A 20,375-nucleotide genomic window follows, 5' to 3' on the forward strand; every position below is an offset into this window, starting at 1 on the left:
ATATTACATTACATTACATTACATTACATTGCATTTAGCTGACGCTTTTATCCAAAGCGACTTACAATAAGTACATTCGACCAGGAAGACACAACCTTGAAGAAAACAGAATCATATAAGAACATCAGGTTTCAAAGAGCCAATCGTTTCAAGTGCTACTCAACTGGCTTTAGATAAGCCAGTCCTTTATTAGTATATAAGTGCTCTGTTAGCAGTTCTTTGTTAGTAATTCTATCGCTCGAGGTGGAGTCGAAAGAGATGAGTTTTCAGTCTGCGCCGGAAGGTGTGTAAGCTTTATATAAAAAAAAGTTGATAGTTACACCACTGCGCGGAGCACCTCACACACCAGGATCCCTTGGCTAACTAACGGGGAGTCCCCATTGACTTGCATAGAGCTCCCTGAACGCTGGTAATAGACGTGCTCTCCGCAGACCCATTCTCACAGCCTTATAAACCTTTTTCTTACTCAATATCAAGATACACTTATTGTTTATACTTCGGCTGTGAGTGTTTGTGTGTGCTCAGGATGAGTTTCGCTTGTTCTCGCTGTTCCCGACCCGACTCGCAATGTCCCATAGACTGTATATATAAGTCCCGACCAATCAGAGCACACTGGGCTCACAAGCCGTTTAGGACAGAGAGTGAATACCTGGTGAATACACATACTATACAGAGATGCTGTATGAGAAACCAATGTGATTTTGGAAAATTGCACAATTTAAATCTATTCTAGTATACCTCAACAATGGAAATATGATCAGTAGAAATGGCCATGACATGGGACCTTTAATGTATTATATTATTAAGGTAGAATTGTCCGGGGCTAAAGAAAAAACATCCGGGGCTAAAGTACGATGGCCCTGAAGTGCAAGTCAAAACAGCAATTCACAAAACACCACAGCATTTCACAAAACACCACAGCATTTGAAAAAACACCACAGCATTTCACAAAACACTACAGCATTTGAGAAAATACCACAGCATTTCAACAGCACAGCATTTGAGAAAACACCACAGCATTTCACAAAACAATACAGCCGCGGTGAAACCTGAAACTCGAGCGATTAGAGCGATTCGAATATTCAGGGCTTATATCCATGTAAATACTATGATAGACTACAACAAAATGAACATATTTTACCATGATTTAATTGTAATACACGTTTCAAAATGATGCCGAAGTAACAACATCCTGATACCGGTTAGTAAAAAACATGAATTAATGCTGTGACAAGTGTGCAGACAAGACGGCAGGCGAAAAACCTTTTAAAATGCGTGTTCTCTGAATGGAGATCGGATCGATCAGGATAAACCAACCTGTACAGTAGCTCAGTGGTTCTTAAACTTGTTCTATTCCCCGCTTTTCAAGCCCCACCTGTGAGCTACTTTTACTCCTCTTTTTTTGTTTCTTGCAGTGTATATTTTGTATATTTTAACATTATTATATGCTTACCTTGTGCTGTTTGGGTCTGTGGGACCCGTTTTCAGTGTTTACTCAAATAAAATGAATGCAATTTAATTATTTTAACCTGCTTTATTTGGGGGTGAACCTCACATACTCTTGGGGGGGCCGGGGGCATGCACCCCCAGGAAGATTTTTTTTTTTTTTAAATGTTGAAGTTAAATGCATCAATATGATGCACTTTGAGCACAACATTAATGTATGGATACAGCTCTCAACCAGGGACGTTCACAGTGCAGGGCCACCACACAGGTCAAAAAACCAAATCCATTGATGAATTAAAAAAATGTGCACGTATAAACGTATCAACTGTTCTAATTGTCTCTTATTGCTAAACTCGGTTACTTGTACAGCTGGTTTTAATAAAACAACATTTTCCATATCAGAACCCCTTAATAACAATCACATCAAACATCCAACCACTTGTTACTGTAAAAAAATCGACATTTCCCTTCAGTGGTCATTTCTACAGAGAAACCTGAACTCAACATCCCAGCAATGAATTGAGGTTAGAGGAAGATGAAAACAGTAATGGACAAGGAACGCACATAAGGTAGCCTTGTATTACTACAAAAAGCATTGTTTCATGTTAAATAATTTGTTTGGCTTAAATGTGTTAACAGTGTACCGAGGGAACATCGTGTATTCTATAAAAAATACTGTCGTTTCGACCTACGACTGCTTGTTGTGTAGCTAAGTTAGCCTCCGTAGCTTAGGAACTAGCTAGCGTTATTAGCTGTGTGTAACATTACCGTTATTACATTGAACAGTACGACTCAGATAGTGGGAAATATTAGCTTGCATTAGCTGGTTTTAATAATATTAAAAGAGAATATCTTGATTACCGACTGTGTCGCTTGCAGCCGTTAGTTCACTCCCCCTACTCTGTGTTCTCGCTCAGCTGTTGTTGTTATGGCTGTTAGTGAAACCAAACAGCAGCCATCATGTTGTCCCACAGGATAGACGTGCAGTTATGTTGTCATACATGATGAGTATGCAACTGCGCAACAATTTATCTGCGCCATAGCTACGATGCACTCATAATTCTCGCTTGTAACTGTACAAAATATAGTAGTTTGTCCGTGGTTGTATTCTCTTTAGCGACCTCACGATGTCGGTGTTTTGCATTTGGTCTACATTTGCATTTTCATATTAATTGTATGTCTAATGAGATCTTAACTGGCAAGACTGAATATACTTGTATGGCAAATTAAATGTAAAATGTAAAAATAAATCTTCATCTTCATTGTAACGTGTAAGTCACAATTTATATTACCGATATATTTCATTTTCGATCTGGTGTTCAGAGATAGTTAAGCAATTATTTTTTGGGTCACCTGAAAATGTATTTTATTAATACCAAATTAAAGATATAAATGTATAGAATGCAATTTCTAATATCTAGAACTACCATTAAGGCATTACATTTTAGTTTCTATTAGACGCATTCCCTTTTACAATATGTTGTATATGATCAATAAAGCTGCAGATGAATAGACTATCAACTAATCAAAAGACAGAAACATTATAATAGTCAACTATTTTGATAATTGATTTATGGTTCATGTTCAAATCATTGTTAATGCAAAAATGAACAGCTTCTCTCTGTTTTACATATTAATACAAGTATTTATTTAACTGACAAAGCAAGACATTTGATCAAATCACCTTTGATTTGAAGACATTGGGATGGAAATGTTAAAATATTGTCTGGCATTTTATAGACCGAATTATTATCAATCTAGAAAAAAAAGCTGTGGATTAACTGTAAAAAACGTTGAATGCAGCCCTAATGATCAACAGTTCAGCATTTTCGTAATACCATTGAGTAACGAGGATGCTGACAGGCTGTCACAAAACTGTAAATAAGTGATGACCTGTCTGTATAATATAAGCCTGCAACGTGTGAGACTGAGTCGCTGTTTGAGGGTTGTTGGATTCACATGTCACTCCTATTTTAGTTTTTTCCACCAGCTCTGTTGCATTTTATTTCTCAGAGTTAATGTAATTGTACTTGTCTGATCTCACTACAGGTTGTTTATGTCAGACCACTGACTGGCACTTCACAAAAACCACGAAAGGAGACAAGAGAGAGTCAGGAACCATGGAGGCTCGCTTTGGTAATATTGTGTTCAGCTCCAAGTTTGACTCAGGGAACCTGGGACGTGTGGAGAAGGTGGAGAAGGGCAACTCCAGCCCTTCTACCGATATAGCGCCCAGTGGGAACACCCTCTCAGGATCCAACCTTACTCCTGACTATGAGTTCAATTTGTGGACACAGCCAGACTGCGCCGGCACGGAACATGAGAATGGAAACAGGTATAATATGTAATTATTTTATGTTATTCACATGAGGTCAGAAAAATGTATTTACAACACATTTTCTAAAACTTGAATTTTATATTATCTAATAACAAACAAACAAACAAAAAAAAAAAAAGATATACACATCAACATTAATAAAATAAATGATATTAAAACAAACAGATCACCTCTTTTGTAACATTTAAAGAGCGCTTTCAAATTGTTGACTGTGATCTGATTCAATATGTTTTCTTGTCCTTAATTGTTTGGTACATTTGTGATTGAATCTCAGATTATTTAGGAAATAGGTAATATTGCAATCTGGTTTAGTCACCAACATTTAATAAATCTTAAATTGGAGATTTAGTTTTGGCTTTAAGTGATGGGTCAAAGTTCACCACTGTAAAGGAAAGTGGTGCCTGAGGTTTTAAATAACACAATAAAAAATGAGAACATCATTTTCAAACCTCTAGGCAATTCCATTATCTTGTTTTCATAACCATTTGAAGCCACAAACCATGACATTTAAATATAATAATTGCACAAAATTGCACCTATTAGCAATTTCTTTTTGGAAATACACATGTGTTTTTGCTGTTTCAGATCGTGGTATTACTTCAGTGTACGGGGTGCTGCACCAGGGAAGATACTGAAGATCAATGTGATGAACATGAACAACCAGAGGAAGCTCTACAGCCAGGGCATGGCTCCTCTTGTACGCACTTTACCTGGCAAGAACCGGTGGGAAAGGATCCGAGACAGACCCACATGTGAGGTATGTACGCACCCTGGCTGTCAGGGAGGAAGTGGGCATCAGGTGCCAGCAAGCCTGAATGCTCTTATGTTTTATATAAAATATCCCTTGTTCTGTTTTTTCTGTGGTTTTGCAGATTGTAGATAACCAGTTCATCCTCTCGTTCACTCACCGGCTGTTGGAGGCTCGCGGGGCAACCACCTTCTTCTCTTTCTGCTTCCCGTTCTCCTACAGTGAGAGCCAGGAGATGCTGCAGCAGTTTGACAAGAGCTTCACCAATGCTGCTCAACTCAGTCCGAGCAGGTAAAACAAACACATCATCTTGCCCTCAAACACACATACTATGGGAGGTAGACGCTATTGTATGCTTAACCGTTGACTTGAGAAGGACACATTTCCGGAGAATGCAGATTTGAAAAGGATTAAACAATGTATTTCCATTTCACAGCTTTGTAGTATCTTCTTAGAAAGTATACAGAGTTGAGTTCTGATGAGCAACCTAAACCATGGTACGTAAGTGGCTACGTTTTAGCCTTGAGCTAGTAGGGGTAACCTACGTCATAGTTCAAACTGAAAAGCTGAAGGACATGTATTAATTCTAATGATCATTATCAGAATTTAAACATATTCAATGTAATCATATATTTATCTAAATATACAGTATATAAAGTATTAATAATACCAAATACATCTTCGCCTTTTTATCCAGCTGAAAAATGCTTAAATGCAACTCAGCTCCCACGCACACACAGCCATGTTTAAAAACGTCGTTATTTGAAAACTTACCTTAATTTCGTTTTTTCCCCCTGCCCCTCTAAATTGTACATTTTCTGACTTTCTCCGCCACCAATCTCCTTCCTCCCTCTGTCAGTGCCCCGGACAGTGTGTATTATCACAGGGAGTTGCTGTGCCACTCTCTGGATGGCAATAGGGTGGACCTGCTCACTGTGACCAACTGCAACGGGATGCAAGAGGAGAGAGAACCCCGCCTGCCTAAACTGTTTCCAGACACAAACACTCCACGACCACACCGCTTCTCCAGCAAAAGGGTATCACTCAATTCAACATAAACACAGAATCTCTTTTCTCTTTTGCTCTGTCAAAGCAGTGATGCTGACCCTTGTGTGTTTCGCAGGTGTTTTTCCTCAGCAGCAGAGTGCACCCCGGGGAGACTCCGTCATCCTTTGTGTTCAACGGTTTCCTAAACTTTATCCTAAGAAGAGATGACCCCCGTGCTCATGCACTGAGAAACATGTTTGTGTTCAAGCTCATTCCCATGCTCAACCCGGACGGGGTCGTCCGTGGGCACTACAGGTAAGAACTGCCCATGTTCTCACCTGCACTGTGCTCAACAAACCACATTGTCAACATTTATTTTCATTTATTTATTTATCAAGTTGATCAGAAAGTGCAACTTAATGGACATGAGTAAAGAATACATCTATATATGTTAACGGTTTTACCTAATTTAATTGGTTTTATTCACATTTAGACTATATCTTACATACTTATTACATGTTTTATGTATCTAATTTTTATTTATCTATTTTACGCTTACCGGTGTTATCCTTTGTTCCCTTTGTCTCTTATCGGTGTTGCCGCTATGACACCTGAATTTCTCTATGTTTTTATCTTAAACTAGTAAAAATGAGTTTTAAAATTATTTTAACATGAGTTAAAACTTGTCTGACTCAGTGATTGGTGTGAGAGAGATTTTCTTTTCAGCAATGTAGATGGAAGGAATGGAGGCTGGAGTCCGCTTTATATCAAACACCTGAGTTTATTGAGAGCCACGGCCGGGAGCATTGGCAGGGTTCTCACACGACTTCATCATGTGATTCCCCAGCCAACACTGAAGATTACACAGAAACACAGCGCAAATCTACACAGATAATCAAGGAGGAGCCTCTATTTCGCGCGTCTTCTGATCGATAATCACAAAAACACATGGATTCAGAGACAAAGACAGTCTGTTAAAGTCCTCTGGCAGTTAGTCACAGTCCCCCAACAGGAAAGCGGAACCTTTAACCCTTTAACCTTTAACCCCCTGCTCTAAGTTATGGCAGACCTATGTGAAACACAAAATGCTTTTTGGTACAAACACACAACAAAATATTTCCCTCACAATTGGTATAGTTTAAACTCCTTTTTCCTACCATCCTTCAGTCACAGGGATACTTCCCCTTCCTGAAATGTGTCCTATACATTTTCATACATATAAAAAGCTGATTAAAACCCTGATACATACATAATAAGGTATGATACATACATCTAACTGAAGAAGTAAGGTTCTGCTCCTACTCAATTATGGAAACAAGTTTTCTAGTAGTGTATATGACATTTAAGTTCCCAGGTTACTGCAGAAAGCCAGCTGTAATCCAGTCATTTACAGTAAGTGCATGTAAACGCACACACTGCTGGTCTGGCAGAGGTGAGAGGAGCCAGGTCGGATGTCAAGTGTTGAGCAGATATGGGTTGAAACTGCGTCACTGTGTCTCAGACAATGCTGTTTTAGGGGTATCAGTTAACAGTGTCAGGGTCTGCTGCTTCCTCTTCAAGCTAATGTGGGAACCTTTTTAGAAAATTAGCACAAAGTGCCATTGATTTCCAAGACCTACTTCATTGGAGAAATGCATGGCAGGACTTCGGCTGTCCCACTATCCACAATACATTTTATCGATGGTATTTTAAATGTTTTGGTAATGGTAACTCTCTTTTTTGCAGGACTGATTCCAGGGGTGTGAACTTGAACAGACAGTACCTGAACCCCAGCCCTGAGCTGCACCCTTCCATCTATGCAGCCAAAACACTTTTGCTCTACCACCACACACACAACCGCCTGCACAACACACAGTCCAGCACTCACTTTAACAGCCCCTCAAACATGCAGGCCCCGCCCCTTAGCAATCCACCCGCCAATCAGCACCAGTCTCCTCCCTTCACAGCCCTTGAAGTTAGCTTAAACCAACGAAATGCGGAGAAAGACGCAAATCCTGCATCGCCAGAAGTTCCCATGGTGATGGAGGAAAATGGCTGGGTTACCAACGAGATGGAGAAAGGGGACCTAAACATGTCATCAAGCTCTCCGGAGACTGTACTTCCTGTTACTGTTGAGGAAACAGTACCACAGGTGGAGGAACATGAGTCAATTCCAGCCCAGGAGGCAGGTGTGGCGTATTATGTGGACCTACACGGCCACGCCTCTAAACGGGGGTGCTTCATGTACGGGAATAACCTCTCTGACGAGAGCCAGCAGGTAAATGCTTTGATTCTTGTTTTTTGTCTTTTCTTGAAATATTCTTCTCCAGCAGCGACAGCACTAATACGTTTTGTCATGCACATCTAAGCTCTTGTTCACTCCCTCTGCAGGTAGAGAACATGCTGTATCCAAGGCTGATAGCCATCAACTCGGCCAACTTCGATTTCCAGGGCTGTAACTTTTCAGAGAAAAACATGTATGCACGAGACAAGAGAGACGGCCAGTCCAAAGAAGGCAGCGGGAGGGTGGCCATTCACAAGGCCATAGGGCTGCTTCACAGGTCAGATTGGATTCACAAAGCATCAAGAGTTGATGGTAGTCGCTCCAATAGCACATAGCAACTTTCAATGATCCATTTAAAAAACAATTGTTTTGTTTTGGATAGAAAAAAATACACCTTCCTGGAATTAAAGAAATGTGATTACCCACCTTTTAATATTTCATGGTGTTTTACTCATATTTAACTATGCCAAAATGTAAAATATATAACCAGTAGGACTGGGCGATATTGCCTACAAATAAAATGTAATTTGACAACACTCTACTAACCCTATTTCAACTAAATGTAAACCTTTTTTCTCCTAAAGAAATCTAAGTTGACCCAAAAAGGGAAAAATACAAATAAGTGTGTTTTTTACAAAAGCAATCCTATCGGGATTAATCAAATGAAAACGTACCTTCGACAAACCATTACTGAACCCCAGTACTTGCTTGTCCTTTTAAATAAAAAAAATGTCCATACTGTTACTACCCCAATTCCATAAATAAACAACCCATAAACCAGTCATTCAAATTAATTTATAAAGGCAATTTATCGCCCAGTTAATTACCATCAGTCTGCCATCAGCCCTTTCTCTGTCATTACAATAAATATGAATGGTCTGATGTTAACTCATAAAGTTTAAAAACATTTGCTTGCTGTTAATGTATATGTTTTATAAATGTTTCTGTTATTGGATCCCAACCAGCTACACTTTGGAGTGCAACTACAACACTGGAAAATCCATGAACACCATCCCACCTGCTTGCCATGACAACGGACGGGCAACCCCACCTCCACCTCCATCATTCCCTCCGAAATACACTCCAGAAATATTTGAGCAGGTAAGAAAACAAGAGTGTTTTCTGTCCAGGTGTAACTTCTCATTCAGTAAGGAATGTGATTGCAAGGGTACTTAAATGAAACATGACGCATCCTCCTGATTGATGTTGTGAATCAGGTGGGGCGTGCCGTGGCTATCTCAGCCCTGGATATGGTGGAGTGTAACCCCTGGCCTCGCCTGGTGCTGTCGGAGCACAGCTGCTTGACGAACCTTCGAGCTTGGATCCTGAAGCACGTCCGCAACAGCAAAGGCCTGAACGCACACATCCACGTTCATCCTGCGCCAAGAATTCACCACAACGGCAGCAAGGCCTCCCCGCCAAAGAGCTTCAACAAGTGAGTTTACATGTAAACGACGATATGCAGTGAGCTGGTTATTATAGCGAAAATGTTTAAACACTCCCAGTCCATAAAGGGACCGTTATACCTTGTTCCCTTAAGTGTTTACTTCCTGTCTGTCGTCCTTTACTTCTTCAGATTTTTCTTTCCTCCAGCTCTCTTTAGCTCTTTCCTTCTCTTGTCTTGTTTTCTTGTTCTCTTTTTCTTTTCTTTACTCTGGACATTTTAGCTATCATAAATCCAAAGTTTTACGCTCTCATTCAGAAAGTATTCTATGAGGTTTCCTGATGGAGGAAAACTTGATATGACTTGATCTAAATTGATATGACTGCACATGGTCCCTTTATCAGAACGTCCTTAGCAGCGTTCTGCTATCGAAAAGGACTGTTGAATGTCCAAATTGACCAATCAGAATCAACTTTTCAGCTAAGCCGTTTAATAACTCTATACATCCCCAAAAAAGGCTACACTTCAGTTCCCTAGCCTATTTGTATGTTACATTAAGGTCTTCCTGTTTGTCTCTTCCAAGCAGCTGTCTGTCTGGCTCAACGTCGGAGAACGCCCTCAATCGCATTCGCTGTAACAGCCACAGCAGCCAGACGCCCTCCCCGAAGATGCACAACTCCCCCAGCTTTACGTTCGGCTGCCCCCCGCCCCGCACCCACACGCAGCACAACAGCACGCATACCAGCGGACGTGGAGGCAACAAGGCACTCGGGCCGGTCAGGGGTGAGTCGACCCCTTAACCATCGCTTCTGTTGCTGGCTGGCACTTCTATCCCCCCTCTGGGTGTACCTTCGCTCTTCTTATTTTTTTTCTAAACATCACATATTCTGTTATAAAAAATACAAACTTACATTATACTACGTTATACTTTTTTAAATGTATGAACAAAGAGAAAAAAAATTAGATCAGACTTAGAAAACGTATCACCAGAAATGTTGGGAGTTGGCTGGAATTTAGAGACACATTGAGTACTGTCCTGGTGTTCCTATGGCCTGAAACATCAGTATGACCCCTGCATGACCTCCATATGACCTTACCACCTGTGCATGCATTTTTTACCTTTACATTATTTGCATACCCAGATGAAACCCCATGAGCCCTGTTCCAAAAAACACCCAGATCAAATTGGTTATTTATACAAAAAGAAGATTTCCATGAAGCTGAAATGTTTGCATTTTATTCCATCATACATAATTCTTCCATCTCGCTAAGTCGCTAATGTGAAGGAGAGCTTATGTGTGTGTACCCCATCCCTGCATGTCTCTGAGCACGTGTGTGTCTCCCTCTCCGTAGACCCTAAGCCTCAGGAGAAGAGACGCCCCCCCCACCACCGCTCCATCCTACGGTCTCCCAGCAATAGCCACGCACCCTCCCGCCCCCCCGCCTCACCCCCTTCCTCCTCCTCTTCCTCGTCTTCGTCGGTGTGTGCGGTGGGCTCCTGTCCCATCGTGGCCTCCGTCACTATGACAGGTCTGTACTCCCTCCAGTCCCCCAGCCTCTCCACATTGCTCCCCTCCCTGCAGGCTCTGCCCCGCCCCGGGCTGCTCTCCAAACTGAGCCCCCTGCTCCTTCAGGGCCTGCCGGCACCCCCCACCGCTCCAGCTGGATCCACACAGGACTCAATTTGACCTGACCTGTGAGAGCTTGGGCGTAGGTGTGTTTTGCTGAGTGAGTGTGAGCTCTTAGAACTGCTTGGAGTACCAGACAAGGTGTTAGAAGCTATATTAAGAGACTGAATTTACAGAAACGGCATCTGCCTGATACTCCAAGTACTCTAGGTCAAAACAAGTGCAAATCACTGCTTGCTCTCCGGTGTGTGTGTGGGTGTGTGCGCGTCTGAAACTGGTGCTAACAATTCAAAAATGTTCCTTAAATACATGTATCGTTGTTTTTCATTCTGCACATATCTGTTAAATACGAAGGTTCTGAGAGGTAAGTGAGAAACATTAGAAAAATTGTATTCTGCCATGTTTTAAGTTATTATGTTTTTATGAAACTAGGACCATGCATACAAATACATTTCTCAAAGAGAAGAGACGATTTATGCCATTTCCTCTCATTTCCATCTGCTGTCCCCAGGCATGTACACACACAATAATTAATATACACTTAAAACATGAGTTAGTCTCTATTACACTCACAATCATACAGACCAATCTGTATCAATCAATTGCTTTCTTTCCTGTATTAATGAGCGCAAAACAGGTGGAAAGAAAGGTTTTGCCCCAGTAACTTAATTCCAAAAGGTTTTTCAAGGTGAAAAAATAATCCTTTTTGCCAGTATAGTCTTTCTGAGTTACTTGAGTTTAGTGTGTGGAAACAGGCAGAAAAAAAGTGTTGCCAGGTAAACATTTGTATGTTTTATCTTTAAGGTGCACCACCCTTTCATTGTTTGAATTCATATATTTTCCAGAATCATTTGGTCTTAAAGAATTGATAAATGTCAGGAAGTTTCAAAGATTATCCAGACAAAATACCTTTTTTTCGCCTTAAATCACAGGAAAGAAAACATTGATATCAGACCTTGAATGGATTATAGGACTTTTGTTTCTCACTTACCTCTTTCCGTAGTTTAAAGACATGTTTCTACAGTATTAGCATTTTAGGATGAATATAACACTCGAGAGTGGAAGCGTTTCTCGAATCTCAACTGTGACTGAAAAGTTTGAATTTGATTTCAAACCATAAATCAAGCAAGGGCGTCTTGGCTACATAATCTCCCTTTTCTCCCAGGACTCGCAGAACATACAGTAGATATTTGCGGCACACATTAATATTGGAACAATTATACTAAATGATAACATTACTTGGATTAAGTATTTTTTTTAGTCTGTAATAAGTTGCAAAGAATACCATGTTACTGTGCTGACATTTGGGGAATAGCCAGGGCTTTTCATAACACTGTCTTGTTTTGACACGGTTTCTGTTTTAATGGGAGCTGTTTAAAAAGAGCTCAAATTAGAACGAGATACTTTTGCCATATTGCACTTACTTTTTTTGATTATTTATTGTTGTATTTATTTTTTGAGAACTTTTAGAATGAGCCGGATCAAAGTGTGGCTTCTGTGTTTGTACATTTGCTGAAAGCTACTTCCCAACTCAGTGTATTTTGCTCTGTAATTGTTGGGGAAATACTCAATGTACTCTTCCAATATCAGAGTAGCACATGATAACAACTAACTGTGTACGTAACAGGATGTATGATAACCTACAAGAGCGTCAGGACACAATATGATAAGCTATGTGACATCGATTAACAGGATGATTCAGCCTCAAGCATGCTCATTTCTGACGTGGGCCTTAGCTAATCTCAAGGACTCTGTTCAGGAACTAGTTGTCCCAAATGCTCTGTATGTGATTGCTACTTCCATTCTTGCAAGGATAATAAATACATGTATCCTGTTTTGAAACTCAAGCCGGTGACGAGTGATATATTTTCTAACATAATAATTATGTTTTCAAAAATATCACTCGTCACCGGCTTGAACAGTGTCCTTCACATGCTTCTATACACAGTATTCAAGATGGAGGAATACCGGTTCAAAGCAGTATACAATGCTTAGCTTAGATTAGCTAAGGCCCACGTCAGAAATGATCATGCTTGTCATATGTCTATCTCCACAGAGGCTGAATCATCACGTTAATCGTCATCCCATAGCTTATCATATCAAAAACAGTGTGTCCTGACGCTCTGCTAGGTTATCATACATCCTGTTACGTACACAGTTACCGTTGTTATCATGTGCTACTCTGATATTGGAAGATTCAATTGTGTATTTTCCCAACAGTAATGTTATTGTAACGCAAGCTGAGCACACATATCTGGAGTCAGTTCAGAAAGGACAAAATGTAAGTTTAGTGACTGAAAACCACATTTATCTTGAAAAGATTGTGGTTTTGTTTTTCGTTTGTTATTCATTTCCTTGGTAGTGCTGACACCTGTGTCATTCCACTGTCAGTCCAATATTAGATTTCACATTATGATGTTCACGGCGTAGCCTAATGCTGACCATCGCTGATAATCTTTATATGTAAAAAGATTGCTTTATGGAGCTGTTTGACAGCAAGCAATATCATATACAAAAAATGTGTTTCAAGCTTTTGGATGACGCTGTGTTTAGAATTTTCTAATACAATTAACTTTTATTACATGTTTCATCAGAGTGGTGAAGAAACCATTGCTCATTATTTATTCAAGCACATTTGTGTGTTACCTAAAGTATGTTGAACCTGGCAGGTATTTAGTAGGCTGTCGATGGTCAAAGTTTATTTATTTTGTGGTTAGCAGAGGTTAGAACATGTCTTGTTGTCTCGGTCTATATGTTAGCCTTATAGATTGTTTGTAGAATTATAGTAGTCTGTAATTCAGCTTTGTGTGCTTTCCTCAGAGTGGTCTGTGTTTAAGGAAGGGCCCTTTTGAGCGGTGTAATGAGCAGCTGGTTAAACAGATCATATATCGATTTGATCCAACAGATACAAATTCAGATGATCTGGTCCTGAGTCGCGATACGTCCGCTCCAGTGCTGTGTGACATTGTACATATGGTGTGCCTTGCTCTGGTGTCTGTTGTAGGCAGGAGGTTTTAGAGGATCTGCTCATATTTCTTTTTATTGACCAAAACTCTTGGATTATATTTTGATTTGTCCGCTTTGTCTGAGTTTTGGGGAAACGTAAAGTGAAAAAAGGGATTATTTACCTATTATCTTTTTATATCATTTTTAAGTATACAGGCAGAATATATATTCTGTAACTGCAGTATTATTTGGACATTAAAGGAACCGTTCAGTTTACCTGTAGTGCTTTTTTTGCTGTGAGTTAATGATTTTTGGAGATATCCAGAGTAACGAGGGTCATAATTCCTAGAAATTGATTTTTCTATTGCGTCACTGTTATTTCAAAGAGGCTGGCATTTCTACGACTGATATCTCGACAACTCACTCGATTACAATTTACATTGTTAAATAGCACTTCAGTTAAGACAACAAATATGTATTTTGTTAGGTTGAACCGTCCCTTTAAGATCAAGGGACGTATTTAGGACCTTTTATGACCTTTTCCCAATAGAGCAGAATGTTAAAATGATGCCAGTAATTCTCTTGCTGCACTTTCTCTCTGACATAAATGTAAATGTTTAAAAAAGAAAGGTAATATAAGCCTGGAAGAGAAATCTTGGACTGATCCAACACGTTCTGCTAATGTAATGCTCTTTTGGAGTACGGATGGCTCCTTGTGATGTAACTAAGAGGATGATTTCAATGTAGCCTCTGCCCATTGAATTCAACACATTTAGCATCAGTGACCTGAAGACTGTATTGTAGCTTTATTCTCACTGTGAACTGTGATGTCCTGTTCCCCAGTTGCTTCCCTCCTAAAGCTAATATATGTTTAGGAATAACACAACGCTTTATGTGGAAACACTGAATGCATTCTCACCAGGTCTTTCTGCTTTATACTCCTCATGAGAAGTGTGTGCCGTTTCCATCAATGTGGTGCTAACCTTTTATACCAGACTAAGGCTGGTACTAAGTGTTTGTCTGTGTAACAGAATACCACCTTCTTGAATGTGCTGCTGTCTGTCACCGCCTCTCTGTTCAACCTCTGGAATAAAAACTATCCCTTTGTGAAGCAACTCCTGTGTGTGTGTCCTCTAATGTCTGTCCACTCTGTTTGTGTCTGTTGTCCAGAAACGCTCAAAATTGCTAAGAAGGTAAACCTCTTTTAGATTTGAAGCTCTTTTAGTCACGCTTTTTATGTCCTGTATGTAATATAAAGAGAATGAACTGTAATAGATACATGTTGTTGTAAAAAAAATGTTGAGCATGACCCTGGCGTCCATCTTTGTGTTGCTCATCTGCCAACCACTGCTTTTCCTTTCCCTTATCATTTGTTTGTTTATTCGTATGTCCTTCGTGTGGTTAACAGGCCTCAGCTGCCCAGACTTTCAGAGTGGAGGACCCAGTTTGGCAGGTTGGTCAGGAACACCTTTCCCCATACGTCTTGGGCGTTTGGGGAAAGGATGCCGGGGTCTCACAATCACCCATCACACCCCAGAGGCGCGCACAGAGGTTAGCTGGCCTTTCTAGCTCATTCAAATTCTCCTCATTTCTTGTATAACCAGTGAACCTCACTGTAATGTCTCCATCTGTCACAGACTGCTAAAGACCTGGGGCCTGATCACATCCTTTCCTCCATCAAATGTAGCAAGTGAGTCCTATCTTGTCTATGTATCTTAGAGATTTGTAATCGCACAGGAAACATAATTAATCAAAAAATCAGTCAAACCAGGGTTGGTAATAGAAAGCTGCAGGAATGACGAAAAAAGGCCAATTGGGTTTTTCCATTTCATTTTAGACCAAAAGATGCTTAGAAGTTTTAGTTAGGAAATAAACCATCAGAAATAAGCACCACTTTTATGAATTGTGATATGCAAATTCAAACACAACGGGTAAAAAGTTGATGCTATGCTTTAAAACGTAACCATGGTTTGCAAGAATTTCACATCAGCACCACTCGGAAGATACAAATAACAGGAGTATGATTTTTGCCGTCATCATTTATGTTGTAAAACCCAATGGGAATTCTCTAAAGCTGAATTTAACCACAAAACGTATTCCAGGTATCTAACAATAAAAACACATAAAAACTATTGACTAAAAGGCAAGGGAACAGGAGGTGCATAAATGCTATTTCCAAGTGTTAGGCCGCACTCCTGCAGTAGTCCATAAACACATAGCGTTAAAAACAGTGCAAAATATTGAAGGAAATTATGATTAAGCAATTACTTCTGCATTCTCTCCATTAAACATTTATCCCTGCTATGACTAAAAACAATATCAACTTCTCTTTATCCCCAGGTGTGAGCTGCAACCTACCATGAGCCGTATCCCCATCAGGAGGGTGGGGTCAACTGAAACCCCTCCTGCGAAATCCCCTACCGGTACTAACCCCGTCTCATCAGGAGATATGGACACAGCCACCATGAAGGTCTGGAAACTGCTTAGACCTGGCCTCCATCGACACCTGTCGCTGTCAGGCATGTATACACAAACACGTTGCTTTGCTATTAGGGGTAGTTTAGATGTTTGAAGGGGGGTTGTATTCACAACTTATCCATAGACAGTGAACAGAAGATGGCAGCCGGCAGATCCCCAGTTTGGAAAAATGTAGTTCCCACACAGTAGCTAAGCAATATGTTGCTGTGGACGGAGAAGCAGCAATGAAACATTCACCGTGAAACATAGCCCCTATGTATTCTCTTTTCAAAGCCACCAGACTACATTGACAATATCAGTCATTTTAGAGATTGGTGAGATACTTCTTGCTCAATTAGCTTGTTTGTGTTGAAGAGCACATATACTAATTTGCAGGTTCATATTTGTGTTTTGTGTCTCTATTGTGACATGTTTACTTTAAAAGGTATTTTTATCAAACTGCCTGTGCTGCAGCACCTCTTTTCACCCTCTGTCTGTAACCAGAGCCCAGTCTGCTCTGATTGGTTAGCTGGTCGACTCTGTTGTGATTTGTCAACCACTTGGAGATGTGTCGTAAAAGTCCCGCTCCTATTGCAGCGTTCACACCGGACGCGATGCGAATATTCGCTTCGCTCTAAACGCTCGAGTTTCACCGCGGCTGTCAGCTGTGTTTACTCGCATTATTCAAACAAGACGCGCTGGCCAGGGGGCTACAACTACAACAAGATGAACATATTTTACCGTGATTTAATTGTAATACACGTTTCAAAATGATGCCGACATAACAACATACTGATAATGGTTAGTAAAAACCATGAATTAATGCTTTGACAAGCCTGCAGACAGACGGCAGGCGAAAAACCTTTTAAAATGCGTGTTTACAGAATGGAGATCAGATCGATCAGGCTAAACTAACTTTGTATATGCTGCGTCCACATTCACAACAACGGCATATAGACATAAATAAACCATCGACTGTATTCGCCATGACACAGACAGTCTGTGGTTTGTACTTGTTTCACTTTTATCTAGTTTCTGAACAGATATGAGGAGCTGTGAGCTCTGAGTGCTAACTGCTAACTGCTAACAGCTAACGGCTGATGTTTTGTGGTTCAAGATCACTGACGGCAGGCTGAGATCCTCCCCGCTGATTGGCTACCGCGTGATCGTGTCACGCGAATTTGACGCTCGAGTTGAAAAAATTGAACTGAGCGGTTGTCGCGGCCTCCTTCAATCGCGCCGCGGCATGCATCAACCGCTTCATGCGCGCCGCCGGAGGGAATTTGCGTCCGTCCGCGTCTCTGCATTGACTTTACATGTAATCGCGCCGCCCCCAAACGTCGCATCGCGTCCGGTGTGAACGTAGCATAATACACGTTTCTAAATGATGCCGACGTAATAACATACTGATACCGGTTAGTAAAAACCATGAATTAATGCTTGACAAGTCTGCAGACAGACGGCAGGCGAAAAACCTTTTAAAATGCTTGTTTTCTGAATGGAGATTGGGTCGACCAGGCGAAGCATAACACCTCTATCAGCTGACGCCAACAGGCAGGAACAGGGAGACAAAGCACTGACGGAGCGTCCACACTACAGCTCCAAAAATAGCTTGGAGCTGGGCGTGTCTGGAGCTTGGGGATTTTATTCAAGCAACACGGCCAACAACCAATCACATGAATCTCCCGCCCCCGACATACAAAGCAAAAAAACCCGGGGATTTTATGCGAGCAATATATATATAAACTCCCCAAACAGGCGAAAACCTACCAGTTTCCCCCACTGTCTCTGCCACCTCCCTCCATGCCTGGTTCCTCCGGTTTGTATCCCGGGAGGTGAAGAGGGTCTGGTCATACAAAACCGGGTGATTCGCTACGGCGATAGTTAGTTTCTCCTCCGACTTTTTTTGAAATATAGAAATGAACGGCGGGATATCTCTCCCAGCTTAGACGCGGTTTGATTGGCTAGTGCTTCAGCTGTCAGATTTTGGGAAACGGGATTTGATTGGCTGGCGCTGGCTACTCCGGCGTCCAGGCGCTTCTGGTCGCCTGGGTCGCCTGAGACGCCTCGCTCGGCTACCCACAATTCAGTTCGGCGAAAAAGCGCGGCTACGTGACGTCACCCCATTGAAAATGAATGGGCAGCTTGGAGCTGCTTGGAGCTTTCGACGCTGTAGTGTAGACGGGCCGAGCACAGCAGCCAAGGCTACAGGTGCCTGAGCTCAGTGAGGTCAGTATAAACTGATAAACTGGGTCAAAGTTATGGGGCTTTGGAAAATATTTCCCCAACACATACCACATACTTAAACCTCTCAATATGGCTCCTTTATTAACAAGTCTCACAGCGTTACAGAAGACACATTAATTGCTGCTTGGTACTGCTTTATAACTTCTCTCTTATTGTATGTAAACCACACACACTATACATCGACTTCATATCACTTTTATTTCCCTCTACAGGTGTATCTGGAAAAGATAGTGGCATGCAGTTGGCCTCTAAAGCACTAATGACGAAAAGCCCAGAGATGAGTCTCAGCTACAAAGGAAACGACACTATCATAGAAACCGCACACGAGACGGATGAAACGGAGCAAGAGGTGAACACAGTTTCAACTGTCACATCAAATTAATGCAAGAGGGAGGTTGAACATGAATGAATCAAATGACTCAAACTGTATGATGTTGTCTTCAAAGGTTGAGGAAGCTGCAGTGCTGCCCCTGCCAGAGACTGTGAACATGTGTGAGACAGTGACCCTGTGTGGAGAAGCCTGAGTACTGCACAGAAGAGGAGACGCTTGTGTCCGTCTGTATTTGCTGAGCCTCACTTACTGTAATGTGACCAAAACCCATTTAGGAATCAGGAGGGGGCACTGTCATCACGGGAGGATTAGTTGAGGCATCTTAATGTGCAATGAAACATAATGTAACATTATTTATTCAGATGTTAAACATTATCAGACTGTTGAGCAGGCAATAGGCAGCTTTACTGGGGCAGCTGGAGGTGTAGTGCCTTGCTCAATGAAACCACAACAGTTGCAGAAGTAGGGAGATTTACAAACCTTCCTTATCAAATAATCCATAGACTTTTAACTCTTAAATAGCACCTCACATATCTGTTTTGTGATTATAGTCCTGTCCTTCTGATGTCCCCTCCCCCCAAAAATAAGTTAAATGCACTGTGACCAACACTGTAATGCACTGGTAAGTATTTCTGCAGTCAGCCACTTGTACTATTTTTATTCAGTCTGACGAGCACAGCAGCAACTCTTTATTTCCATTGCGATTTTAGAAACAAATATGAGTGAAGTGTGTATTTATATGTGATTATTACAGAAGTTCTTTGTGTTTTGCATATAAAAAGATATTCACCCTTAATGGACATTTTTACAGATTGTTTAAATAGGATATGTTGAAACTGATCCACAGCAAATAAATGTGATATGGTAAAGCTAAGTAAGTGCAAATAGGAACAATTATAATCTGCACATATCCTATTGAATGAGATCACCTGTGATGTTAGGATAAATACTTGGAGGGTGCAGCTACTAGTAAGATATTAGATAGGACAAAAGCAGCAATCTGAGTAATGTTACAGAAAAATATCAAAGGCTTTGAATCTACATTTTAAGTAAATTAAGCGGGGGGTTTCTAAGTGTTGATGGTGCTTGTGAAAAAGGCCCTTTTGAGAGAGGACCCCAAATCCCATAAAGCCTTGCAGTGGCTGTATCTACTCCAGACTACCAGAAACTGTCACACTGGACATTTATTTTACACATGTACCTAAAATCCAGTTACACATGACATGTGGCTTAAATGTAATACATTAGCGTCGGTTGATATTGTGTTACACTTATTATATATTGTGTATCAAAGTTACTCTCCTTGTCACATTCCTTTTAGGACGTTTTGCTCCACAGCACACAAATACCAACAACCTGTTCTTTATTACCATATTATATAAATAATGTAAGACAAATAGTGTCAGGATTTGTCTTTTTTAATGTTTTGAGCATATCTTAACCCATTCACATATGAACTGATTTTTACCAAATTACCTAAACTGTGACTGATATAATACTGTGTCGGAACTTGAATCAAACTTGAAGTATTAATAAATGAACTTGAGAAAAATGCCATTTTTTGCAATATATAAACTCAATGAGAATGTATCTAATGTGC

At 40.7% G+C, this 20,375-nt stretch overlaps 1 protein-coding gene across 3 annotated transcripts; it reads left to right on the forward strand.

Annotated features, from left to right (window-relative positions):
• Window positions 1–1,939: 1,939 nt before the first annotated feature.
• agbl5 (AGBL carboxypeptidase 5) lies at window positions 1,940–20,318 on the forward strand. 3 transcript variants are annotated; one of them, XM_034075952.2, is made up of 17 exons: window positions 1,940–2,015; window positions 3,496–3,781; window positions 4,370–4,541; window positions 4,657–4,823; window positions 5,392–5,569; window positions 5,656–5,834; window positions 7,245–7,776; window positions 7,890–8,059; window positions 8,748–8,883; window positions 9,000–9,217; window positions 9,750–9,949; window positions 10,520–10,696; window positions 15,149–15,291; window positions 15,378–15,430; window positions 16,081–16,259; window positions 18,657–18,793; window positions 18,891–20,318. In XM_034075952.2, the coding sequence occupies exons 2-17, from the start codon at window positions 3,567–3,569 to the stop codon at window positions 18,966–18,968; spliced, it is 2,934 nt and encodes a 977-aa protein (XP_033931843.1). In that variant the 5' UTR covers window positions 1,940–2,015; window positions 3,496–3,566; the 3' UTR covers window positions 18,969–20,318. The 3 variants fall into 3 exon arrangements, with proteins under 3 accessions (XP_033931843.1, XP_033931844.1, XP_033931846.1); XM_034075953.2 differs by having other exon boundaries at window positions 9,753–9,949; XM_034075955.1 differs by lacking the exons at window positions 15,378–15,430; window positions 16,081–16,259; window positions 18,657–18,793; window positions 18,891–20,318 and having other exon boundaries at window positions 10,520–10,880; window positions 15,149–15,206.
• Window positions 20,319–20,375: the final 57 nt, after the last annotated feature.

The sequence above is a fragment of the Pseudochaenichthys georgianus genome, chromosome 24, assembly GCF_902827115.2.
Source record: "Pseudochaenichthys georgianus chromosome 24, fPseGeo1.2, whole genome shotgun sequence".
NCBI classification, from domain to species: domain Eukaryota; kingdom Metazoa; phylum Chordata; class Actinopteri; order Perciformes; family Channichthyidae; genus Pseudochaenichthys; species Pseudochaenichthys georgianus.

What these genes read in the sequence shown, in the direction of transcription:
- agbl5 (XM_034075952.2), top strand. Translation starts at nt 3,567, where the DNA reads ATGGAGGCTCGCTTTGGTAATATTGTGTTCAGCTCCAAGTTTGACTCA. An exon ending in GTCGTCCGTGGGCACTACAG is followed by an intron (nt 5,835 to 7,244) that starts GTAAGAACTGCC and finishes TCTTTTTTGCAG; the next exon opens with GACTGATTCCAGGGGTGTGA. An exon ending in CCCCAGAGGCGCGCACAGAG is followed by an intron (nt 15,292 to 15,377) that starts GTTAGCTGGCCT and finishes CATCTGTCACAG; the next exon opens with ACTGCTAAAGACCTGGGGCC.